General features: G+C 36.9%; 5 protein-coding genes across 6 annotated transcripts; 2 read left to right on the forward strand and 3 right to left on the reverse strand.

The window, feature by feature from the left end:
- Nucleotides 1-1,000: 1,000 nt before the first annotated feature.
- LOC18591663 (lysine histidine transporter-like 8) lies at nt 1,001-4,558 on the reverse strand. The gene is made up of 5 exons (XM_007017907.3): nt 4,062-4,558; nt 3,782-3,918; nt 2,950-3,374; nt 1,714-1,845; nt 1,001-1,643 (listed from the first exon to the last, which is right to left on the reverse strand). The coding sequence occupies exons 1-5, from the start codon at nt 4,427-4,429 to the stop codon at nt 1,155-1,157; spliced, it is 1,551 nt and encodes a 516-aa protein (XP_007017969.1). The 5' UTR covers nt 4,430-4,558; the 3' UTR covers nt 1,001-1,154.
- A 4,800-nt stretch (nt 4,559-9,358) lies between these two features.
- LOC18591664 (auxin-responsive protein SAUR36) lies at nt 9,359-10,193 on the forward strand. The gene has a single exon (XM_018125618.2). The coding sequence runs from the start codon at nt 9,541-9,543 to the stop codon at nt 9,892-9,894; it is 354 nt and encodes a 117-aa protein (XP_017981107.1). The 5' UTR covers nt 9,359-9,540; the 3' UTR covers nt 9,895-10,193.
- Nucleotides 10,194-10,737: 544 nt separating this feature from the next.
- Nucleotides 10,738-14,082, reverse strand: LOC18591665 (peroxisomal OPC-8:0-CoA ligase 1-like). The gene is made up of 5 exons (XM_007017909.3): nt 12,458-14,082; nt 11,686-11,831; nt 11,532-11,599; nt 11,222-11,324; nt 10,738-11,086 (listed from the first exon to the last, which is right to left on the reverse strand). Exons 1-5 carry the CDS (start codon nt 13,677-13,679, stop codon nt 10,973-10,975), a joined length of 1,653 nt encoding a protein of 550 aa, XP_007017971.3. The 5' UTR covers nt 13,680-14,082; the 3' UTR covers nt 10,738-10,972.
- A 998-nt stretch (nt 14,083-15,080) lies between these two features.
- On the reverse strand, nt 15,081-18,152 carry OPCL1 (OPC-8:0 CoA ligase1). Its single transcript, XM_007017910.3, has 5 exons — nt 16,844-18,152; nt 15,957-16,102; nt 15,736-15,803; nt 15,479-15,581; nt 15,081-15,362 (listed from the first exon to the last, which is right to left on the reverse strand). The coding sequence occupies exons 1-5, from the start codon at nt 18,060-18,062 to the stop codon at nt 15,249-15,251; spliced, it is 1,650 nt and encodes a 549-aa protein (XP_007017972.3). The 5' UTR covers nt 18,063-18,152; the 3' UTR covers nt 15,081-15,248.
- Nucleotides 18,153-23,586: 5,434 nt separating this feature from the next.
- On the forward strand, nt 23,587-25,315 carry LOC18591668 (NADH dehydrogenase ubiquinone 1 beta subcomplex subunit). Of its 2 annotated transcripts, none has more exons than XM_088808803.1 (4): nt 23,587-23,810; nt 24,354-24,399; nt 24,498-24,560; nt 25,104-25,315. In XM_088808803.1, exons 1-3 carry the CDS (start codon nt 23,707-23,709, stop codon nt 24,558-24,560), a joined length of 213 nt encoding a protein of 70 aa, XP_088664929.1. In that variant the 5' UTR covers nt 23,587-23,706; the 3' UTR covers nt 25,104-25,315. The 2 variants fall into 2 exon arrangements, with proteins under 2 accessions (XP_088664929.1, XP_007017978.1); XM_007017916.3 differs by having other exon boundaries at nt 23,589-23,810; nt 25,076-25,315.
- The last annotated feature ends 272 nt before the right edge of the window (nt 25,316-25,587 follow it).

The following is a 25,587-nucleotide window of genomic DNA, read 5'->3' on the forward strand; positions in this document are numbered from 1 at the left end:
CTACTTTCTTTGATTCTTCTTTTCTCTCCTCGTCTTGTTCAAATTGCTTTTTGCTTGAATAATTTCCTCTGCCTTGCCTGGTGGTGGATGTCTGGTGAAATAGTACCCAATATCAGTAGCATGCATGTGAAGTCCCTATAGCGCATGAATAGACTAATCAAAAGAGAGATTGGATGGCTGGCGGGAAATAAAATCCTAATACGTCTGGCTCATATGGTTGGTGGCCGCTGGGCTAAGCCATATAACTAAGTTACTACAAACAACAAGGGCACTTTCCATGAAGTTCAGATACCGTTTTAGTATTTGGTTAGTGGCATTAAAGAGAACCGTGTATATATATATATATATATGGTTAGTGGCATTAAAGACAACCGTGTATATATATATATATATGTTTGCTGTCTCGTTTTCCTTTGCGAAAGTTGTTTTGTAGCTTTCTCTTTTTTCCTTCCTCTGATGAAGCATCTCCAATTTTTATTGTTCTCTTTTGCTGACCAGGATTGTGATCATAGATTCATACCTTTGCATCAATGATATTAAAGTTGTGGATGTGGTAATGGATTTCTTTTCGTTTGTTTTTCTTCTGTTTAAAGGATAAGTCACATAATAAGACTAGTCCTTCTCCATCTTTACCCATACACAATCTCGTCATTTTCTTTAAAAGTAAGATTCGATGCAAGATCTTCAATTCTAAAGCCTTGGTGAATTACTTTTAGCTGTTAAAAGGAATTAAAATTAAAAAAAAGGAAAGAAAAAGAAAAAATAATTGAAAAACGTGTGTTGAAAACAGCTGAGGGTTAAGGTATGAGAATGCTAGCTAGCTGGCTGGCCTAATGATTTACAATCTTCCTTCATTCAATATTCCAATCGTTATACATATTTCTAGTCAGATGAGCATATTTTTCTAGTCAAATTGATAACTGTCATCTCTTAAGTCTCTCAGCCCAACCACTACTTAACTACTGTTTCCTTTGAGTGGTTGTATATATGATAATAAGAATTAATTCACTGAAAACATATTGAAACCTAAGGAGAAACAAAGTATTGACATATAACCATGGTCACATATTTCTTAAAATAGCAAGTTCAACCGAATTAACAGAGTGAAATCTGAAATATTCAATAGGTCTACCTTTCCTAATCAATGATCAGTTTTAGTGAGGCTTGAAGAAGCTGACTTCAATCCCTGTGTCGATCACAACATAAACCCCTGCTGCTATGAGTACAACGCTGAGAACAGTGCCTGAGAGGCCTAGTCCCCAGTTCACCCACCACATTACGCTATACTTCTCAGGCTTCTTAATCCTGAGCCACATAAAACATGGATAAGCGAATGTCACCGGAACCGCGATCCCTCCAATCAAACCTGCTAGACTGCCCAGGAAAGGGATTGCCACTGCCACGAAAAAGCAACCGTATCCGAACATGGCCCTAAACACTGCCCGGAGCCACCATGGACATGGCTTGTGTTTCCTCTTGGTGTATTTGGATTCCATGTCGTCAAACATCGGCATCCCGTAGATTTGGAACGAGCTCACAGCGTTAATTATGACAAACAAGCTTGTTAAGGCTAGGGCAGCTTGGGAAGTGTCACGTCCATGATACTGATAAATTGCTGTCAGCATTCCACCATTTGCAGGTATCTGAAATTAAAGGAGAAGCATAAGCATTCCGTTCTTTAGAATATTTCTGGGTTAATTTATTAAGGCATACCTTGTGACCATAAGCCCAATATCCTCCAACCGCGAGGGGAAACAGGCACAATGCAATGATCAAATATGCAACTTTCACCCCTCTCCACATTGGTATCTTAGATGGTTTCTTTTCACTGGAGGGCATGGTCGCCTGTGTGAAGATATGGGAAATCACATCATTAAAGGAAACCTTTTTGACTGCAGCCCTTTTCATCCTTTGAATTCACTCTCAAGAAAATCTCTTTACTTACTACTATATTTTATTCAAAAGCATGGAAGTAATTATTGGCAATTTGGTTTAAACTATGGGATTGAATATTGGGAACATTATCCTTCTTTAACTTTTTGGATGCGATGATAATGATAGGGATATAATAATCAACATGCACAGTCTCTTGATTTTGTCTGAGAAAAGTGGTATTAGTAACCAAATAGGCTCTGTTTCCTTTTTGTCAAGCATTTGTCAACAAATGACTGAAAGTGGCAATCGTTTTCCCAAGTTTTTTTTTTTTAATGTAATTCAAGTAATAGTAATAAAAAAACTGATCCTAAAATGACTAATCATTAAAAAAACATTTTACTATTCTGAGAAACACAATACTTTATGAGTTTTTGTCTATTTGATAAAAATGTTCTGTCAAAGCACAGTAAACATAAGCAAGTTTAAAACAAACTTCCTTTCCAATTTGGAATTTAGTAGTTTTTTGTGTTCATTAATTATTGATAGATACGCACTCTAATGCTAAATCAGATAAGTAGAAAATTGTTTTTGTATTACTCGAAATAAAGCCTTCTAAGAAGATATTTGTATTCAACATAAATATTAAATACTAGAAACTCACACTTATTTACAAAAGTGAAAAGTAATTTTCTTAATAAAAATAACTTCGGGTCCTTTGTATTAAGTTTTAATCGTTCATAAATGGACATGTTAATTAATTTTTTGATACTAATTAACTAAAATTTTCTTGATCAGAAAAAGGAATTAAATTTTGTTTTGTACTGATTCAGAGTTAAACCCAGCCTCAATGTTAACTTGATAAGTTGGTAATCAAACAAGTCCAAGATTGTTTGATCAATGGATTGTAAATTAAAGGCCCAAACATGGCCCAATGTTTTAGCCCAAGAATGAAGAGGTTTCCATGGTAATGGGTTGGGCCTCTCTTTGTCCATTTTCGTGGACTTCAAAAGAGAAAGGAAAAAAAGGAGGGAAAAAAAAGTTGGAAAGGGCAAAGTTGTAGAAACCATGCAATACCTGAATTTCAAGCGTAAGATTGTGGCCTCTAAAAGCAAAAGCAATGATCCCCAGGGCGTTTAGAACGCTGAATATCATAGCCATGTTGTCTTCTTCTTTGATTGGATCGTAAGACACCCCATCCAGCCTTCCCTCAGTCACAGAAATCATCCACATCGTTGTGCAGTAGCCAATGGCGGTGACAGCACCGACCAGGGAGACTCCAGCGATGGAGTTCAAGTTGGGTAGCTGAGATAGGACGACTGCTGCACACGTAAACACTAAATACCACTCCACGGTCGTCAACGGCTTGGCAGAGCAATGCCCGCAAACAATTTGGAAGAAAAGCTTCATGGTTGAACCGCCAACGATAATCAGTGCAACGCATGTGCCGCCTGATAAATACATAATTGGAAACAGGGCGAACAGCTTGCCCATTTTCTCACCTGTTTAACGGGAATGCATCAGGTTATGCAAATTTTGTCCTTCCTAGAAGTAACTCAGCTTGCGTAGAATTTGTTAGTTTTTCTTTTTTTCACTTAAATTTCAGCTTGTATACTTCTGTTTAGGTAAGTTTGGAGTTTGGACAGTGATTATTCCAAGCGTGAGCTATAACACTCTCCTCGTGTACCCAAAAGAAAAAAAAAAAAGTTTTGCCACTGCTTTTCTTTTCTTTTTTCCCTCTTAAACTGTCCTGTACAAATAAGTCAACTGAGAGAGGAAAAGGTCACAGTTTCAGGCACGGGATGAAGTTTCTTTATATACTTTATCACATGCTTGATCACTTGAATTTTCTGATGCAACAAGTTGGAGTACAAAAGTATAGGAGGAAAATAACCAATGATATACTGACCAAAAGTAGCACTGAAGAGTTGGAGATATCTGCTATAGCGCATCCCAGTTTCCGCGGATTCATGAAGCTTGACCAATATCCATAGCGTGTAAAGCTGCCATATGAAAGCCACTATCAGGCTTATTATTCCCCATGTCCTGCATCCCAAGCACATTAAAAGAAGAAATCATTCTGAATGTCCAAGTAAAAATATTACTTAAAATTAAAGCTATCGATTTCGAAGGACTGCTGCTGGATGCAGACGAAAACTCTAATTAAGGTACATGAACTAAAAGCATACCACCCAAGAATGGTGAAGGCCACTGGAAGGACAAGGGCCTGAATTCCAATTCCAGAGCAAAGAGTGTGAAAGGCAGCGTAGTAGGCGTTACCATTTCTTGACTCGGTGATGGGAAGCCAGGCATCCTGCGGGTCAAGCTTGGTGAGTTGGATAGCCTTCCTAAGTGGAGTACCCAAGGGGCTGAGGAAGTTGGGAGCTTGATGAGATGATTTTTGGGTTCTGTTTGCTGCATCTCCATCAGATTGTACTGATAGCAACAGCGGATTTCTTGACAAAGAAGGTGAATTGTACTGCATCTGCATGGGAGGGGCCTGTATCGCCTGTGCCTGATGCCTTGGAGCAGAACCATCTTCAACTACTTCACCCATCTTTCTCTCGCTTCAATTTTCCCACTCTTTTCCTCTTATCTAATTAACTCTTCGTTCACACCCTGTCACACAGATACATAGGCCAACGACCCATATATAGTCGTTTCATGCAAAAGATATTAAAAGCTTGAAAACATGTAAAAAAACGGAAAAGATATATAGTAACTGGTTGATGGATTTATTTGTGGACTGTGGTGAACGAAGTTCTAGTAGACAACGTCTGTTGACCGGCACTCATTACTAATGCAACTAAATGGGCTAATTAACCGGCTGGTTTGCCAAGCTCTCTCTTTTCTCCCATTTGCTCCTCATTTTTTAATATTCATGAAGCTTTTTAATATATTTTTTTAAGCACTTCCTTCGCTGAAGTTTTCTTCCGCTTGACTTGGACCAAGTTTATTGAATTGTGACCAAAAATGTTATATAGCTGGAGGAAAGTGTAGGGAAATTAAGAGTTTACTTTCCTGGAAAAGAAATCCACACGTAAATAATTAACATATATAGAATTTGCCATTAATATAATACGTTTCTCAACCATGCATTAACTAATAATACAGTAATACTTTATGAAACAAAATGTAAGTTTTGACTTAGGACTTCTAGCTAGACGGAAAATTAAATATTAATTTAATCTTCTACGCGTATTCTTTTTCCTTTCAATCATTTTCCTCTCCATCGGAATTTCCCACCATTTGCCAGAAGAATTATTGCATGGACTTTAGTGTCCATGATAACATGCGGAATATCTAAATTATTGGTTCCATTCGGTTTTGAAATTTTGGCTTTTTATCTTCCTACCTAAATTTCTTCATGGCTTTCCCGCTTCTAGGCTACATGCCCCGGTCAAAAGCCACCTCGGAAGAGGGTGCCTCACGTTAACGTTTTGATTGGAGAATCCGCAGCTTTCTTCACTCCGATTGACTCCCAACATCTCGAAGCTTTGAAAAAGCAGGGGTGCAACTATTTCCTCTTTCCACTTTGTTGGACCGAAGAAAATTTGTTTACATATGAGCCATTTTCTTTGATGGGGCCATGCACCTATAACTAATGAAAAACTAATCTTAATCAGCCAGATATGTTTGTTTTACAGTCATACATTATGCAAAAGCATTTTAATAAGCTATTCTGGGGTTGACAAAGGATTAAGTCAAATCTATACTTCATAAAAATCAGACTAGTTAAGTGAAATAAGTTGGATGAATCTTCATAATTAATAAAGAGAGCACACAATCGATATGAATTTAGAACCAAACCAAACATTCTACCGTTGAAGTTGCAATCTACGTCAGATTATTAAAAGTTTGTGTAGAAATTTCTAGCTTATATAATTAGGTGGGTGTAGGCAAATATTATAATTAATTAGTAATTTTAAGTGAACCCATAGCCCAAAATGGGTAAAAAACATAAAACACCTCCACTGTCATAGGAGGCTTTTCAATTACTAATTAATTATATAATGTCTTCATCATCGGAAAGGGAAAGATCATTTTATTGCAACGAAAACTCACGTGGAACATACAGTCCGGATTTCTGAAACATCTTCTGTGAAACTGTATACTCAATTATCAGCTCCTGATGATCTGACATTCTCAGATAATGCCAGAAAATAATAAGTGTGTTTTTAACACTAGACTAGCTAGTTTTCACAGTACTTATCAGCAAAATGTTTCTAGCCTCAGCCAAAAATGGCTACGACTAGCTTCTTCCTAGAGTTTTTTCTGCGAAACAAACTCAAACTCAAATACAAAGAGACTTATCTAATTAATTATATACTAAGAGGGAGCAATTGCACACCAAAAGTTGGTTTTTCATGGTGGCTTGATGAGAGGCCAACAAGACAAACAATGCCTGCTCCAGCTTTTCAGAGACATGTCTTTGAATTAACGAGATGACGTACTCCAAGACTGCTGCATAGCATGGCAAAGTTATCGGGCCATCCCTCGGCAGTCCGAACTCTTCCTTGGACAATCTTAAAAGCTCTCTGAAAATGTTGGTATAGAGATATGCCAAACGAACAACGAAACGTCTCTTATCCAGAGTAGATAACGAAATGGCCTGCCCTTGCTAGCTTGCCATTGATCCTAGGGAGCGATATGGTTCCCCTTCCAATGCCAGCCATCTTTTTCCACCTCCTCGCGAGGGCGATGAGTTTCTTCAAGCTGATCATGGGAATAAGCATACCGTAGTGATCGACAGTTAAAAGCAGGTTTTTTGGGTTTGTAAACCGATTCTGATAAGAACAACTCTGCGAAAGAACTAACATATATACTTCTTTCTTAGAAAGCAAAATTAGAGTTTCAACAAAATCATGTGCGGATTGGATGGGAGAGATGGTTTTGGACGTGGGTTTCTTTTGATTTTCGTGAGCATCTGGCGGGGGCCCTAGCAATCCACATGGACATTAGTCTCTATGGGCTTCCCGCTCAAATAATTGCATTTCAAGATAAAAATGGTTTATGAAGAACAAATGAACAGCCGATCATAAAAGGGAGCAAAGGGCCAGGCTGCATGCAGTTCACTCTAAAAATAATTGAATCTGATTCTCACGTGTTCTATTTACATCGACAGTGCTTAGTGAAACTCAAATAATTACCTGAAGAACATGGTCTTTAGACAGTTACTCTGACCACCACGCTTCTTTGCTTATACGTAGGTTGAAATAGATTGGAAGGCAAATTTGTGGAGTCAGCAATTACTGATGAACTCCAAATGACAAGTTTTTAACTTTTTTCCTCAATTTTTTTGTTGATTACCCAAATATTAGAAATGCAAAATATCATTTCAAGTTCATCTCCAGACACATGCGGTCTCAGATATATATTACTGATCAGTGCTAACAAACCTATGTTAACGAGTGGCAGCGAAGTTTCCTGGTTTTTTTTGGGTAAGAGGTGGTGAATCTTTCCCAAGCTGAAACAGTCTCGTTCTGTATTCAGAAGCAATTTGATAGGGCGGTTGGTGTCTGACAACAAACGTGATGAAGAAATCAACAAAATTTAATGCTGTTGTCCATTAATTGCAAGCTTGCAAACTATTTCAGGCTTAAGTTGCACAGATATTTTAACTTTTACTCTAATTTCCAGAATTTCCCGTGCTCAACTACAATAAATTGCGACTTTGTATCAGCTTTGTCAGCCAATGAATCCTCATCATCGAGTTTCTGTGCAAGACAAAAGGAAATTAAGAAGTGAAAAGTTAAGCTACTCCTTTAACCCCCACCACGGGTGAATAGTATGATCTTTGATAAAATCGTTTATGAGATTTTGTTATGGGGCGTTGAGAATCGGTCGATGTCCATGTGCAAACATCACTGTAAATATTGTTTTAAAATTTCGTGTTTACCTTTAGTACTTTTGAGAAGCGGGAAACGTCATATCCATGCCTCGTTCCAGTCATGAAAGAGAAACCTGATCCTCTAAAGAAAAATCAACAGCTTATAGAACTTGCTGAAACCTTGGAGGCTTCAGCAGGATTCCTTACTTAGAAAAAAAGAAACAGAATGAATTTTAGAACAGAGAAGTACATATTTAGCCAGATTCAGGGGCAATCCACTTTCTTTCTCTGTGTTGTTTGGTCTTTCCTATGGAGGTCGCTGAGGGCAAGGGCCTGACCATGGCTCTGGCCATAACTATGCTACCTTCGACAAGTATTGGCACCCATAGCTGATCTGCAAGCATTTCAGGACAAGATATAGCAAAATAAAATGCCTATTTTAAGATAGTAATGTCAGCAGTGGAGATTTTGCTTTCCGACGGGGATTCTGAGTGCCAAATAACATCCTTTAATCCACTCTCTTTGCATGTCTTCCTCCTGCTATGGCCTGTGGAAGGAAACTAGTTGTTGGCTGCAGGGGACGATTGATTAAGAAAGATTCCCTCCATTACAGATTTATTCAACTGTCTTTCCAAGAGATTTAAGGGTTCAGAATGCAGATTACAGATGGATAGAAAGCACGGGGAAGTCTAAGTAATCACGTCACATTTTAATTGATTCACATCCCTGTCATTTCTTTCCATTTTAGTCTTTCAGAACCATGGTAAATCTAAAGCTTAAAGCTGTCGTATCCCTGGATACTGAGGTGCAGGAAACGCTAAGACACGTGAATTCACCACCTGAGCTACATGGTTAATTAACTTAGGGCGGTGCCGGTGGGCTTGTTTTGTCTAACATCGGCGATCACAGTTCAGAGTGCGAAAACGGCAGAACCTTATAACACATGAACATGTTCTTCAAGCATGAAATTCATTGCGACACAGTTTAAGGATATAGGATACAAAGTTGAATGCTAGATTTAAGGATATAGGGAGAGAGTCGAAGCTTTCTAAATTCAGAGTTAGATAAGTTACAGACATTCAGTAACATTTGAAACAGTGAGAGAACTACCAATTGAGAACTTTCTCAATGCAGTAGCATAGACGTAGACAATCACAGGCGGGTCGTGCTTTGGAGACACTTGAGACAGCCAATAAACGAGAGTTGGCCCGTCTTTTTCTCTCAAAACAGATTCAAAAAGCTAACAGGAAAATGATCCAATCCATCTGTCTCTACAGCCAAAAGTATCAAAGCCTGAGGCCTTGACAGTGCTTAAAAGGCCACACAGATATAAACTACCAATATCTTCATTAATTGAGCTCACATGTCTCAGACCCCAACTTCCTCAATTAAACTGAAAAAGATCCCTAGTGTATGTAACATTGCAGAGATTTTTCTGAATTTTAACAGCAGAAAAGAAGTTGGGGGTGCAACGCGACCATGTCTATCTAAATTCTACCACCCTATCCTTTGTAAAACATCTCCTCCGGCCACAAATTTTTCCAGATAAAGTTAGACTGTATTTTGTATCAATTAAAAGCACATGGGGGGTTTTCACCTCTATTTTTTTGTAGCAAATACTAGAAAGTAAGTCACAAGGCAGCCCATTTCCTCCACACATTGGCAATCTTCACTCTTATCACCTCACCTTTTAGCTCCTTCCAACTGCCTTTAAAAGCCTGGCCGAACCCCATCAATAGGAAGTGTCCAATCTATAAGACACTTCAACTTATCTATCAGAACTCCAAAAAGATACCAAAAACAACAGAAAAGATCGAAAAAAGGCAGTTAGGAAAAAAATGAAGGGTTCTTCGATGAAGCTCAGTGAGATTATAGAAAGGTGGAAGAGGAGGAAGAAGGGCCATTTTGCTATCTACACCAGGGAAGGAAAACGGTTCGTTGTGCCCCTATACTATTTGAATCACCCTATCTTCAGGGTGCTATTGGAGATGGCCGAGGAGGAGTTTGGTACAGCAAATCATGGGCCATTGCAAGTTCCGTGTGAGGAAGAATTGATGGACTACATTCTTTCTCTGCTAAGGAAGAATCCTTCTGTGAATGTAGACAAAGCTTTAGCGTCCATCACTACTTGTAGGGGAGCTTCAATATCTTCTTTCCTTAGCCAAGGTGAGCACCAATCTATGGTTTCATGAGACACAAAAATTTCAAGGATTTAACACACTATTTTGCTGGCTGAGGACACTTTGGTGCATTGGATGAGTTTGGGACAGTTTTCTCTTCCCAGTTCCCTATATCTAGTTTAGACCAGAAATAGGGTAGCTAGGGTACTGATTATCTACCAATAAATTCACTTAAAATGATTAAAACTCCATTAGTTAATCTACAATTTTAGCTCACCATTCATCGGCTTTAGCTGCCAACGTTCCACAACTCCAGGCTCGTCTTTACTCTTTCGTTTACAACTTATGAAATCTACAAGAAATTTGGACTATGATCTAACATTTTCGGATGCAAATTACATGTATAATGTATTCCTAAATCCTAATGGTTAACATGAAGCTCTCCAAGAAACAACAGGGCCTTTTTTTGGACTAAAAGACCACGTTTTTTCTTGAGATTGTATAATTCGGGTCCAGATTATGAGATGGTGATTACATATGGCCCAAACCAGATGTACTTGCTGGTGGATGGTAATTGTCCACTTCAAATCATGAACTCAAACTCAATGGTATTTTCCGGACCCAAATGTAGATAAGATCTTTGCTCTGTATTGATGCTTGCGAGCACATCTGGAAAACTTTTTACCTCAATTCCAGCCTTTCAGCGGAGGATTTTTGTTTTTTCTTTTCTTTTGTGTGCAACGATTATGATATGACCATCGGACTATCTCTCTAGCACAAAGTTTTTACCTTCAGTCATATCGAGTTTCAACAGGGGCCTAAAACCAGTTACAGGGCAGTGCCATCTATGAAAGAATGGAATTCAATCTGTTAATACTACTAAATAAGGATATTTCAGTAAAAAAAAAGATAGGATGCTCAATTTTCATTTTTCTTGGTTTATTAGCAGAGACACATCACATGTGGTCACGCACTCATGCCTGAAATTTATAGCAAACAGCGAAATGCATGATTCCTGTTTACATAATTCCATGGATCGAGAAACAAGCAAAGAATTTTCACCGTAGAGTGAGAACTTTGCTTTGAACATGAATTTATCATTATCGAGCGACAACTTTCCAAGTTATTTTCCATCAAAAGTCGGAATCACTCAAATTTTGGAAGTTGCAAGCTTAACGAGAGCCCTCCTGAGAATCTTGCCCGATGGGTTCTTGGGTATTGAAGTTACAAACGCCAATTTGCGGATTTTCTTGTATGGTGCCACCTGGTGTTCATCACAGCAAAACGTTTTCACTCTCACATGAGATGAACTTGTTCCGATGCAAACTTATAGCTAAAGTCTTGAAAGCTATTCGCAATCTTTGGCTAATTCTATTTCTATAGAAATGTAATTGTATACCTGTCTTGCTACAAAATCTATGACTTCAGTCTCCGATACATTGCTTCCAGTTTTTCTAACCACATACGCCATAGGATACTGCCCGACCTCCTCATCGGGAAACCTGATCATAAGTTATCAAAATCCAACTCTCTTCAAAAGAAATCAGATCAAAGAAACATGTCTTTTAGAGACTGTCTGTTGCTTCGTCGCCAAATATACTTTGCTACGACTATGGTAGAATATGTAATATAGATATATATTATATGTGTATATCGTACAAGGAAAGGAGTTTCAAGCTCCATATAAATCACTGAAGATGAAAACTTACGGTATGACAGCTGCATCAGAAATCTCTGGGTGAGAAAGGAGCAATGCCTCCAGCTCAGCAGGAGGCACCTACAGCAGTACAAAAAAAGCCATGTGAGCCTATGACGATTGAGTTGACACTGCTAGAAAATATAAAACTCAAATGTTCTATCCACCTGGTATCCCTTGTATTTAATGACTTCCTTCAACCTGTCAACTACGTGAAGGAAGCCATCCCCATCGATGTAGCAAAGATCGCCAGTCTTCAACCATCCATCCGAATCAAGAGTTGATGCTGTGGCTTCTACATTGTTAAGATAACCTACAGTCCCAGGCCACTGAGAACTAACAAGAGGAGAAAACACAAGGAAATTGAAAAGAAAAAGGAAAAACCAAAAAAAAAAAAAGAAAAATCAAGCAGGAATGTTATGCAAGCCTAGTGATGCTGTGATTAACAAGTTGGGGTTAAGCCTGCTTGATAGCAACAAAAATTTTCAGGATAACCGAGTTAAAACCAATTGGCAAATAACATTCCAAAAAAATGTGATCAGTTGAAATTACATAAGAGTGATTAAATAATTAGCAATATCACTGTTTATTCATTTTAATACTCTTCCATATTCTATGATTAATGTAATGTATGGTTGACATCAACAGCAATCAATAGCTTTTCAAATTAGATTTCGTGCGATTCGATTTCATGGACTTCTCAGCAAGCAAATCATATCAAGAATTTTTTTTTTTTGTTAAAAGAACAGTTAAGGACATTGACCATTGCACCCTGAAAAGTATACCCAAAATCTTTATAAACAATTAAATAATACAGTACTTAAATTTCTGTTATAATTCTCTTCCACCACAAGCAACCAAATTGACAAATTGTAAGAAGAAAAAAGAACAAACGAGATGAGTCATGCACAGAGAAAAAAAAAAACTAAAATGAAATACCTTTCATAATGGAGGGGCCCCTAAGCCAAAGCTCACCCGTCTGATTAACCTGCAAGGCCGAACCAGTGGCAGGGTCCACAATTCTGGCCTCCAGGCGGGCCATCAACAGCCCCACCGTTCCATACTTCCTACTCTCCTCCGGCGAATACATGGACGCCCCAAACCCTGTTGTCTCGGTTAACGCGTACCCCTGACGAATATTCACCGTTGGGAACTTCTCCAAAAACCCATTGATCAGTGCCTTACTCAGCGGGGCCCCGCCGCACAGAACCGATTGCAACGAACTCAAATCATACTTCCTTCGTATCTGATCCGCGCCTTTCACCAATCCCAGGAGTATAGGTGGCACGAGGGGGAGGCACGTGGCGCGGTACTTCTCAATCGCCGACAGCATTTCGTTCGTGTCGAATTTTGATAAAATCACCACCGTTGATCCTGCCGTGAGTTTCCCTATGGCAAAAGCTCCGAAGCCGTAGATGTGGAACATGGGAACGGTGCAGATATGCGTTTGCAATACTTCGTCTGGATTGGCCATGCATGAAAATGATTGCATCAGCGCCATGAGGTTTCTGTGAGATGATATGACTCCCTTGCTGACACCCGTTGTGCCTGATGAATAAAGTAGACTGGCCGGGTCGTCCTGGTAGACTCGATCCCTGACTCGGCTCCCAGTTGGTTCCTTCTTCATCATTTGATCCATGGTTGCAACTATTTTGGCTTCGCTCGTGGTAATGATCTCCTGCTCGTCGAGAAGTACGATAGGGAGAGATGATCCAGCAAGTTTTGGGACGAGTTGGCTGGTCGTGAAGATGAGGGCGGGCTTTGAATCCGCCATTTGTAGCGCGATTTCACGAGGCGTGTTGAGGGGGTTGCTGGTGGTTATAATAGCGCCAAGAGACATCACAGAGAGGCAAACCATGGGGAAGAATATGGAGTTCGGTGCGATGATGAGAACGACGTGGCCTTTCCGGATTCCCAAATCGGACAGACACGTGGCAACCAAGTCAACCCCTCGCCAGAGTTCGGAAAAGGACAGGTCGCGGCCGGTGGCGGCTTCGATGAAGGCGGTCTTGCCATGGTGGGGGTAAGAGGAAATAAATGTGGTGATGTCAAGGCAGCGGTTGGATGGAAGCGGAAAGGGCTTGCGTTTGCTGTAGAATGTGGAATTGGAAGAGCAAAAGCCATTCCTTGGATCGATTCTTAAGTTGGTAATCTGAGCCATGGTTTTCAGTTTCCTTTTCTTGATCTGCTTTGCCTTGGGCGCATTACAGCACTTGGGTTGCTAATGATGATTTATTGCAAACACCAAGATTATCCTCATTATCTATATTGGTTGAGACATTAGAGTAGCTGAAGACGTGTCGTTCCTGACAGCAGGATGCAGGGACACTTCATGCGTTAGTTTACAGTCAATGGAATTCAATATCGAATCTCCTCTATTTTTCCATAAGATTTTGACCCCTCAGACACGCGAATTTCAATAACAATAACAATAATTCTCCTCCCCCATCATTGTCCGTTCTCAGGTTAATGCCACGTTATTGCCTCCATACTCAATTACTGCCATTTCTTCAAAAACCTAATTTGTATTCAGTTATAAATGTTAACAAAATTAATACTGTTAATCATTATCCAGTTAATATAATTGATATTTTACTCTGTGACAAAATTGTATGTAACAAAAGATTTTTATTCCAAATTCAAAACTTGTAGGAGTGATATCTTCTTTTGATACAATTATTTATTCTCTAGACTTTTATTATGTAATTTAATTTTTGTTGTTGTGATTTTTGTTTAATCTTGCAGTATTGTTTTTATGGATATCTTTGCTATACAATACTGATAAATATATCCGTAATTTTAAGTTTTATAAATAAAGTTTAATATTATAAATCAAATAATGTCAATTCAATTTTAAAATAAAATTATAAAAATATATTATATATGTCCTTTTATTTTTCAATAAAATTTTTGAAATAAATAACTTTCTATTCTATTTCAAATCACCCTTTCAAATTTTTTTTTATTTCCAAATCATCATCCATCTTTTTCTTTTCCCTTCCTCTGCCACGTAATAGATGTGCCAAAAAAACCTAATTGTACTAATTCATTCATTAGTATTAATTAATAGACGCATACATTCATGGGTTAGGTGGTAGGCTTATAACTTTCACGTCTTACAGGGTTCAAATATTTTGGGAGCTAACCCCTTGCCCACCGAAGGCCACCTATTAGGATAGACTCAGACTTAAGTATGTAAAACAATAAAAAATTTAGTTTTAATATTTTGATATAATATTATTTTATTTTGTTTTGATAAAATATTATTTTATTTTGTGAAATAATAACGTCTTGCCGACTGACTTAGACGGCAGCCCTGTCCATAAACAGCTATATTGGGTAACAGCAGAGTTATCCTTGATCGTTCTGGTCATTAATTTCAATAAATTCGGTTGAAAATTTTAAATATTAAAAACTGATTGAAAATAGTTAAATAAACTATCCATTCAATGATTAATATCAAAATGGAAAAAACCAATTTTAATTAATTTTGATAGCATTTCGATTTAAATCCTGCCGTACGTATGCTACAATATAGGACATAGATAAATGATCGAAAATCTTACAAGATAATGGCATAGATCTTATTTTCTTAACTCAGTTCTGATAAACAAGCAAAGAAATTCCATTACAGCACCAAACTGGCTATGAATTGGAATATTATGCTAACAGAACCATCAATACTACCGTTCTTTGACTGTGTCCAGACGCAAGCCTAAACCAGAACCGCTCATAGTTTGGAGGTTGCGAGCTTTATTAGATCCTTCCTGAGAATCTTGCCAGATGGATTCTTGGGTATTGAAGATACGAATGCCACTTTCCGGATTCTTTTGTATGGGGCAACCTGTGGATTTAGCAGCATAATGTCATATAGCAGCTGAAATTTTGCGTGAATTAAAGCATCTTGTTCTGGAAAGTAACGTAAATGATTGCATTCCCTGGTTAGTCCTTCATGCATACCTGTCTGGCTACAAAATCCATGACTGCAGTCTCTGATAAATTGCATCCGGTTTTTCTAACCACATATGCCATTGGAAACTGCCCAACTTCCTTATCAGGAAAACTGAGACACAAAGATAGAGGTGTGAAATTGGGCTCTTACTTCCGAGAAAATATATATGTTCTTCCAATCAAGAAAAACAGAGGAAATGGCCGGGTGTCTCGGTACAAGAACCAGAATTTCAATGCCATACATACCAGGGAAGAGGAAAACTTACGGTATAACCGCAGCATCAAAAATTTCAGGGTGAGTAAGGAGCAATGCCTCAAGTTCTGCAGGAGGAACCTGCCAAGTCACCACAAAACTATGAGAACATAAAACCAACGTTTAAAAACCGTCTTGTGTACATTATTTTACATGATAGTTTCATCCTCAATTCTACAATGATTAAATACAAAGAAAGGCCACTTTTGGGGAAGGGAGGAGGGGTTCATTCACCTGATAGCCTTTGTACTTAATCAGCTCCTTCAATCTGTCAACTACAAAAATGAAACCATCGTCATCGATATAGCATATATCTCCTGTCTTCAGCCATCCCTCTGAATCAAGAGTTGATGCCGTTGCTTCTGGATTACTGAAATAGCCTACAATGACAGGTCACCAATTAAGCATCAAAGAAAGGGAAAGATTATCAACGAATACCAAAAATGGAACATAGGAAATGTCATGAAAAGGTCTATCTCGTGCCTTAAAGTGTCAATCAACCCTTTACATCTCCAATCAATACTACAAAATTTTTGGCATAGGCTCTCAGAATAGAAACAGAGTGTAAGTCAATCACTGTCATACTCTTTTTAATTCAGTGCCCACCGCGACACTTGAAGTACAGGCAAATAACTGCAAAGTACAAACCCTTTAGAAAATGAACCACATGTATAACACGTATCACAGGTATAAGCTGATAACTCTTTTATCCTTTAGAAACCTGAATCACTGCATTAGGAAATGAATCAAATATTTTTTTTTTTGAAAAAAACAGAGGCTTCTAGTTATTTTGGGTGGGGGCAGCACCATCAAAATCACCACAGTCAGCAGGCATTTCTAAGTCAGATTTCCTGAAATACTGTCACCACTCTCACCACTAAATTCAGCCACCAAACCCTTTAAAAATCATTTAATATAAATATAAAGAAAAGAACGCGTTCAACATGGCAGCACATATAAAGCAAATTCCCAAAGACTTCTTATCCATTTTACTAATTCTCTACTGGTCAGCTTCCAGAGAGATATACCAGCATCCTACAGAAAAGGCCAGAACAGGGGAAAGCAAAAAGGGCTTTTTCCTTTGTTTTTTAATTACCATTAAAAGACAATTAATATAATACCTTTCATGATGGAGGGACCCCTAAGCCAAAGCTCACCCGTCTGATTCACCGTCAAAGCCTTACCGCTATCCGGGTCGACAATTTTAGCCTCCATGCTCGGTGACAACATCCCCGCCGTACCATACTTGCGACTCTCCTCCAACGAGTCCGTTGACGCACCAATCCCGGTCGACTCTGTCAATCCATACCCTTGAAGAATTTTTACGGTAGGATACTTGTCCAGAAACCCCTCAATCACTTCCTTACTCAGCGGAGCACCACCCGACAGCGCCGAATGCAACGAACTCAAATCATACTTTTTCCGTATCTGATCCGCGGCGTTCACCATCGCCACGAGTATTGGCGGCACGAGAGGGAGGTAGGTGGCCCGGTACTTCTCGATCGTTGATAGCATGTCGTGCATCTCGAACTTCGATAAAACTATGACCGTTGATCCCGACGCCAGCAGCCCAGTGGCAAACGCTACTAAGCCATAGATGTGAAACATAGGAACGGTGCAGATAAACCTTTCTTCTTCTTGTAGACTGAACCTGTTTAGCACTGTTTGTACCATCGCTATCAGATTTCTATGAGACGAAACCACTCCCTTGCTCGCACCGGTTGTACCAGACGAATAAAGCAGAGTCGCCGTGTCATCCTGGTTGACTCGGTCCCTGACTCGACTCCCACTCGGTTCCGTCTTCATCATCTGATGTAAAGTTGTTACAATCTTCGCCTGGCTCGCGTTACTGATCGCGTGATCATCTAGAAGCACGATGGGAATGGTGGACCCGGCTAGTTTAGGGAGGAGTTGGGGAATAGTAAAGGCGAGAACGGGCTTTGAATCGGAGATTTGCTTTCCGATTTCAGCAGCCGTGTTGAGGGGGTTGGTGGTGGTTATAATAGCGCCGAGAGACATAACTGAGAGGCAAACGACGGGGAAATAGATGGAGTTTGGTGAAAGTAGCAGGACGACGTGGCCTTTCCGGATTCCCATGTCGGAAAGACACGTGGCAACCGAGTCAACCGCTCGCCAAAGTTCCGAAAAGGTGAGTTGGCGACCGGTACCGGCGTCGATGAAAGCAACTTTACCGTGGTGGGCACGAGAAGAGATGAACGTGGTGACATCGAGGGAATCGTTCTTCGCGAGAGGAATAGGCTTGCGTTTGCTGTAGAAGGTTGAGTTGGATCTGCAAAAGCCGCTCCTCGGATCGATTGCTGAGTTGATGTTTTGCGCCATGGTTTTCAAGTTCTCTAAGATTCTAACACTGTTCGGATCTGTCGCTTTTCCTGTCGATTTTTTAAGGTCTCACCTCAAGTGGTGGCTAAGGCCAACGAATAATGTTTTATATTGTAAAAAGACGAACCGTGGGCCCGTGAGTTGAGCTACTTTGACTTTTTACTGTCGATTTTGCCGAGAAACTCTCCCGTGGTCGGAAGCCTTTCGTGGCAAGATCAAAATCGTCCGATGGGAAAAAATGTCAGAAGTCGAAGTTTTGATGGCTGATCGTATGAAGAAATTTACGACTTTTTGGCTGAATTTGGAAGTGGTTCTTGATAGTTTAAAACTTCAATTGAGAAACGTGTTTGAGTCTTTGGGCACGTGAGAATTTATGTGCTTATGTCACGTCGCACTGTCTACGGTCATGAATCTCGTGTGATCCTCCACTCCCCATTTTGTGTACCTTGCAGTTCAAATTGGATTGGGTTTGAGGAAGTGTAGTAACTACTAACTAGTAACTACTGAGCAGTCAGGGCATGTGCCCAAAGTACAAAACAACAATCTAGCAACTTTCAATCAATTCGATTAAAACTGTTCAATCAATTCGAATAATTTAAAAATAAAATATAATTAAATAAATTAATTTGATTGATTACAATTTTATAACAATTTATTGATCATTCGAATTAATCTATTTATCTCTAAATTATTTATAAATTATAACATATATAATAATATAAAATATATTATAGCGTATATATTTATATGATAATATAAATATATTATAACATATATCTATACTATATATAAATGTAGGATAATTTGATTACTGATCAATTTTTTTCAATTGAGTCTCTAATTGAATGACAAGTGTCATTCAATTAGAGGCCTGTCTTTTTTTTTTTTGGCTATTGCTATTAAAAACGACGTCGTATTGATATTAAGTCTTTTACATTCCTAATTGTCAATTAAGAGGTTTTTTTTTTACCCTTCAGTCGATTGTTCTCTTATTGTTGATTTCCTTCTCCATTTTCTTCTTCTCATTTTGTTATTTTGTTATCTTTGCTTTCGACGATCCACCTTTCAATTGTCGTTAGCCTCTCTTCTGCCCGTCGCTTAGCTTCCGTTTCCTCCCCTGTCACGCTGGACTCTCCTTCCTCCGCTGGTACCTCCTATCTCTCTCTCTCTCTCTCTCTCTCTCAATTAGTTAAATAGTTTGAGCAGCATCTACCAAATTAATCCTTTATTCGTAGCATCTCCTTCGTCCCCATTTTCTTCTTCTCATTTTGTAGGTCTCAGTCATGTTGGAAACTTTCGAGACTATAAACATATGTTTTGTTCATCCTTTTTGGAGAAATTCTCCAACAATTACAAAGCTGTGCCCTAAAGTACTTGGGACTCTAATGGTCAAAGTCCCAATTTGACCTATATGTTTCTAATTTCTCCATTACCAGCACTCTCTGACAATTTCATACTGTTTCCATTGTCTGGCTTATTCACTCAAGCCAATGCTCTTTTTCTCGCAAGCTTTTCCTTCACCCAACTGCTTTTTATTATAACTTCCTTTGGTTTGTGGCAGGTATAATTCATAATCACTTAGATTCCAATCCCCGTTGGCTTTTTATTTTTGTTTTCTTCATAAATGGAATGCAGTTATTGTAATGATTAGATTTCCTTAATTTTGAGCTATTTTTATGTGTTAGTCTATGGCTGTTGTGCTGGTATGGGTAGTATGATTTCTCGCACGTTATAAATATTCAGAAGTCTCTTTAACAAGAAAATATTAAAGATGTATAACTTTTCATAGATCAGCGTATTAAAGATGTAAATCATATTCCTTGTATATTGAGGAATTGTTAGTAAGTTAATATTTCTTTTATTAGATTATGTTTATTTATCATTTCTCAAATGAGATAACAATATTGTCGGCTTCTTTTCGTATGAGTTTGTCTTCCAGCTTAATCATGTCAAAGAAGAGCCTTTATAACCAAAACTTAATGGTAAAATTAAGCTTTGAAATATTTTTATAATAATGTTATTAGGTTTCCATGTAGCTTATCTTTAAGATGTTGCAATTAAGCAATCAGTATTGCATTCCATGGTCATTCTCTTTTAGAATTCCCATCGTTGCTACATAGCCTTCCATTGTGTGTTTTCAATAAGATTGTGATGTTATATATATAGCAAAATCCTTACATCAATAGATTCATAAGAACAACATTACTCAATAGTACAAAAACAATATTTCTATAGGTTTAATAAATCTTTTGTCCGACCTTTTGGTCTAAAATGAATACTGTTTCTCTAGTGGATAAGTTTTGGTTTAGATACACTGTTGGAGTAGAGTGCATCCATTTCTTCATAAAAGCATTAATCAATGCATGGAGATACTGCTTGAAGTTTCATAATCTGTGTGTGAATTTTAAAAAGATCAGAACAGAAAATATACCATAAGGTAGATTTATGAAGTAGAAATTGCATGTCTAACATCCTTGGTTATTGATATTAATTTTGTTGGAGATTACAAAAAGAGTTCAGTATGCAAACTATGTAATGCTTTATAACTAGGTAATAGTATTTTCTTTCCTGCAAGTCACCTTTATGTATGTGAATCGTAGTGTGGGATAATTTAGATTTGACATGTGTTATTATGCCTTCAACATCAATAGTTAGAGCTGCAAAGACCTTAATTCAGATATTGCTCAATTTACAGAAGAAATTTTTCTTTTTTCTTGAGAAAGACTTATATGTGAAGAAAATGGAAAGAATAAATATATATCTATGGATTGATGAAAAGGGCCTTGGAGAAGCTTAAATATGAAGACATTGTTAATAATTATACGATGTTGATTGGGCTTGTATTGGGATTAAAAGATGTATTTTTTGATGAGATGAATAATTTAGGTTTATGCTCTTCTATTTTCAAGCTGTTTTATGTTACGAATTTTGATTATAAAAGTTAGAATGGTAATTAAATTTAAATAATAGTGAGACTTTGTTTAATGGTGTTGTAATGAAATATTATATTACTAAATAATGGAATTCCTTAAGTCTAAAGTTATTAAGAAGCCGTACTGATTAACCCATTCCAAGTGGATGCCACAGTTATTACATCGATGTGGTGTTCCACAAAGACTACATCATAGTTAGGAACTCAGTGACCTTGAAAAGTAATAAAAGATATGGCAGGTTTCTGAGTTTATATGGTTCGTTGGCCTTAAAATCTTAGGCTTAGTAATGCTTTGTCTCCTTGCAAGATGATAAAGTGATGTAGTAACGAATGAGAATGTTGTTCAAACTATGAATAATGTGACTGTTGAAGTTAATTTTATTATTGAAAGAAACCTAAGATGTGCCCATTATGGATTTACGTTTTACACAGTCTGTTCCTTCAACCAGTTATACAAAAATAATGAGTGTAAAAAGCCTTTATATGTACCCATAATGGATTGTTTCTTTATACAGTCTATATCTTCAACCAGTAGTACAGAAAGAAGAAATGATGTAGAAGGTATGTTTCAATATTTTCAAATCTTTTACTTTTTCTAGTTATTTATTATATTATTATACAACTAATTTGTAGTTAAAAAACACATTTACTTATACATTGTTTCTGTAATTTTCAAAAATATTAAGGCATTTATGGAGTTCCAAATTCTGAGTATAATAAACATGAACAAAGTATTGATACATCAGTTTTGTTAAGGAATAATAAGCTTAAAAGCTTATAAAAAAATTAGATGCTAAACAGATTTTATCTTTTCATGTATACAACAGGTCTAACGAAAGCAGCACAACAACAGAAACCAAACAAATGGAAAAAATACATATCTGATAGTCAGCTAATCATGTGATCATTTTGTTTAACCAAAATAGGAACTTTTTTTTTGACAAGTTGATTTGCTTATGGTGTTCCCTTTTGATTAGTTTATTGTCTCTTTTACTTAAAGAACTGTTGTTGTTATGTATACTATTGAAAAAAATTTATCCTTTATCAATTTTTCCATTATTGAAATCAAATCAAATAACTTTTTGTAATTAATATTAATTTATCTTTTTCTCTACAAACAATTTATCTTTTGAAGGTACCAAATTGAAAATACAACAAAATCTATAATTCCTGTTACATTTTTCATAGCATAGTTATAGGCAGCATCCTAGTGTTTATATAATAGTATTAAATTTTTTTATTAATTTGATCTTTAACTGTATCAATCAATTCAATTAATTCTCACAACACATTATGTTAAAAAAAATTAACCGAATTAACTATTTACACACTTTTATTCAAATTCCAAACAAAATCAATGAGTATCTAAAAATTAAAAAACCATTAAATCCAAAATTAAGCTAAATATATAGTTTTTTAACAAAATTTGGATAAAATTCAAATAATTCAAATTATGAATAGCTGCTTTTCTGTGTTGGTAACATGTACACTTCTTTGCTTTTCTTTCAATGAATGCAAGCTTTTCAATTGTGCAATAATTGAGTTTTAGGTTTTTAGTACATATTGTCATTTATTAGTAGTATAGTTGCAAAAAACTACACCCAAACTTGAAAATGTAAGAAAGCATTAAAAATAAATTGTGAATTCTAAGTGATAATCTATTATTGATAAGCAATTTGCAACACAAAAAGAAAATATAAAAATTGGATTTTATGTCAAACTTTACTATTTAAATTGACATTCATGTACGGTAATTGGTTTTTTATTTTTTATATTTTTTTTCCGGGTAGGCAAAGGTTGGTAGTACATTTTTGTTTTAATGTACATAATTATTCTTTTTGCAAATTAAAAAGAAAAAGGTTGCTAGTGAAAATGATTTTCAAAGTTGACAGGCTGATATTGCTTGCTTTTCCAAAATTACATACAACTAGAACTTGGTCCATGCATTAACTTATAACCCCCTTAGAAAATAGAAATCGAATATATTTATAGCTACTATCTGGGCCACTTGATTTTGCTAGACTGAATAAGTTAATAGCTTAGGATATAATTTAAGAGTATTTAAAAAAATCACTTATTTTTTTAAAAAAATTTAAATCGTCAAATTAATTAAAGAATTCAAATCAAATATTTAATTTTTTCTTTTCCCATGATTTTCATTACTTCTACTTTCTTCTTTTTTATTATTTTTTTGAATTCTTCCTTTAATTCCAAACTTTTTAATATTTGATAATAGTTTTTTAATAATAACATAATTGATGTTTCATCTTATTGCTTTTAAAACTATTTTCCGCTTATCAACGCAAAGAAAAATTCTACTACTACTTCTACGAATTATTATATAAATAAAATGAAAAACGAGTTGCAGAATTTTTTTAATTTGATTTTTTTGTTAAATTTGATTCCTTTAGAAGAAAAACAAATGAGGACAAAAATTATCATTTTTGTTGGGGTTTTGTTCAATAATTCTGTTTAGTCCGTGAGAATAAGGACTAGAAAGCCCAGTATCAGAAACGATTTAGGATCCGGTCCAGCAGATATAAGAATCGGGCCCTTAGCAGCTATTCATGATCATATTAGAATCCAACGGTTGGGATCGTTCGAATCAAACCAACCGGCAGTACACTCCATAGTTTCATCCAGAACAATTTCGGGGTCGAACATTTGGACCGTTTCTGGTGATTCAGGGTTTGGTGACGGAGAGGAACGGAGATGGGAGGAGGCCACGAAGGGAGCACGACTTACAAAGGTGTAACTTTGCACCATCCAAAGCGATGGCATACCGTCACCGGCAAGGGCTTGTGCGCCATCATGTGGTAATTTTTTTTGCTTTTTTCGTTTACTTTTAACTTAATCTGAATCTTGATTTGTCATCTTGTGCATTAATCTGCGGTTTTAAATTGGCTAATTATATGAAACACGCTTGAGTATAATCCCGATCCGCTAGCTTTGCTTTGTTAGATTTAGTTTAATGAATGATGCATTTATGCTAAGTCATTGGGCAAATTGGGTGCAATTAGCACAGCTGAAGAAGAAGTCATGGATATGCCGAGAACTGGGGATTTTTGCTGAAGAATAGTACAGTAAAGGCTTGAATTTGGTTGAATTAATTTTATTTTCATAGGGTTTTAATTCTAGGGTTTCACTTGTTTGCCTGGTTGGGCTGGAATTTTTTTTTTTAATAAGGATCATGTATATTTTCCGTTAAACTCAGTTTTGATTTTTGCTTCCAATATGTGGTTTCTAAATTATCCTTCTGAACGATAGATAATAGCTGGAGAAGTTTCTTGCTTACATTTGTAATTCATTACTGCAATGCTGGTAGATTTGATGAAGGTTCTTGAAATTTGGTGTTTCAGGTTTTGGGTCTTGTACAGGGCTAAGCAAGATGGTCCCGTAGTATTGGTACGAAGTAACTCTTTTCTGCATTCTTGATAGTCAAGTCCTTATTATCAGTAACTTGCTTTCTTGGCTTAGACTGATTTTGGTTATGTATCTCTTAGGGCTGGCGGCACCCTTGGGAGGGACATGATGACCATTCTCACGGCCATGGAGACAAGCATTAGGTACTGTTTTTCTTTTTATGTGATTGCTTCACACAAATTTGTAGTTTCAGTATTGTATAATCTGATTTAGTTTTGCTGTAGTAGGAGTTCATTATGAAACTTAAAAGATATGCGACTATATATTTTGAGCTTTAAGTCTACCAAACTGAAGGCGTTATGATCTGGCACTCTAGTTATGTAATTGATGGTATCTACATATGTATGCATAAGGATTATAACTAAAAGAAGATTAGGGAAGAGCTAAACCTAGGAATTGCGAAGGCATTTTTAGTTATTTAATTATTTCTTGACTTCTATATTTGCCTATTCTGTCACTTACGAAGGTCTTAGGAGATTAACATTCATTTCATTTGGTGGTTAGTGGTCATGTTTTGCCCCCTTTTATCTGTTTGCTGCCAATTAAGATGTGCATATAGTTTGTTATGGTACTCTTCTTAAGCTCTTGTTAAGGTAATATTTATATTCATATGGTAAGAATGCAGTATGAAATTGAAGAAACTTGTTTTCAATTTCAGTGATTATTGGCACTGTGTTCGGCTGCAGCCTGAAGAAGAATATCTGATTAGCGGTTGCTGGTGCAGATGCCGTTTTGGATGTCTTGTGTTAATTACTTCTGATTCAATAAAGTGATTGTGAAAAGGGATTTTAAGCATAATGAGATGAAATATGAGACTCCATTACAACATTTTAGTTAAACGTATGGTTTTTTCTTTGTAAGCATGGTTTTTCTGAATGAATGAATGTATTTATGTGCACCTCTTTTTCTTTTCTTTCTTTCTTTCTTACTTTGATTTTTAATATTATCATTATTCAGCTGAAGGTAGATTTAGGGTCACTTGAAGTATCTTTATGTTAGTCTATTCTAGTAAATTGCTGTGCCTTATTCTACAAAATTACCATTCCGTTGCCATGTAGAAAGCAAATTACCAGTTTGCTTGGACAATGGTTGAGATTCAAGTTTTCTCTTATGGGTTATTGTTGTTCAAACACTTTCTATTGTTCCTCACCTAGAATGAACTTACAGATA

Source organism: Theobroma cacao, chromosome 8 (genome assembly GCF_053813885.1).
Source record: "Theobroma cacao isolate CCN51 chromosome 8, ASM5381388v1, whole genome shotgun sequence".
In the NCBI taxonomy this organism is placed as follows: Eukaryota; Viridiplantae; Streptophyta; class Magnoliopsida; order Malvales; family Malvaceae; genus Theobroma; species Theobroma cacao.

Bases quoted from the DNA above. Each gene is read 5' to 3' on its own strand.
- LOC18591665 (XM_007017909.3), bottom strand. From the start codon at position 13,679: ATGGCTCAGATTACCAACTTAAGAATCGATCCAAGGAATGGCTTTTGC. The intron at 11,832-12,457 runs GTATTTCATTTT...CTGGGACTGTAG, and splicing joins GGGCCCCTCCATTATGAAAG to GTTATCTTAACAATGTAGAA. The intron at 11,325-11,531 runs GTAAGTTTTCAT...ACTTATGATCAG, and splicing joins TCTGATGCAGCTGTCATACC to GTTTCCCGATGAGGAGGTCG.
- LOC18591668 (XM_088808803.1), top strand. From the start codon at position 23,707: ATGGGAGGAGGCCACGAAGGGAGCACGACTTACAAAGGTGTAACTTTG. The intron at 23,811-24,353 runs GTAATTTTTTTT...TTGGTGTTTCAG, and splicing joins GGCTTGTGCGCCATCATGTG to GTTTTGGGTCTTGTACAGGG. The intron at 24,400-24,497 runs GTACGAAGTAAC...TGTATCTCTTAG, and splicing joins AAGATGGTCCCGTAGTATTG to GGCTGGCGGCACCCTTGGGA.
- LOC18591664 (XM_018125618.2), top strand. From the start codon at position 9,541: ATGAAGGGTTCTTCGATGAAGCTCAGTGAGATTATAGAAAGGTGGAAG.
- LOC18591663 (XM_007017907.3), bottom strand. From the start codon at position 4,429: ATGGGTGAAGTAGTTGAAGATGGTTCTGCTCCAAGGCATCAGGCACAG. The intron at 3,375-3,781 runs GTCAGTATATCA...CCCGTTAAACAG, and splicing joins ACTCTTCAGTGCTACTTTTG to GTGAGAAAATGGGCAAGCTG. The intron at 1,846-2,949 runs GTATTGCATGGT...ATCTTCACACAG, and splicing joins ATCTTACGCTTGAAATTCAG to GCGACCATGCCCTCCAGTGA.
- OPCL1 (XM_007017910.3), bottom strand. From the start codon at position 18,062: ATGGCGCAAAACATCAACTCAGCAATCGATCCGAGGAGCGGCTTTTGC. The intron at 15,804-15,956 runs GTGAATGAACCC...GTGACTTGGCAG, and splicing joins TTAAGTACAAAGGCTATCAG to GTTCCTCCTGCAGAACTTGA. The intron at 15,582-15,735 runs GTAAGTTTTCCT...TTTGTGTCTCAG, and splicing joins TTTGATGCTGCGGTTATACC to TTTTCCTGATAAGGAAGTTG.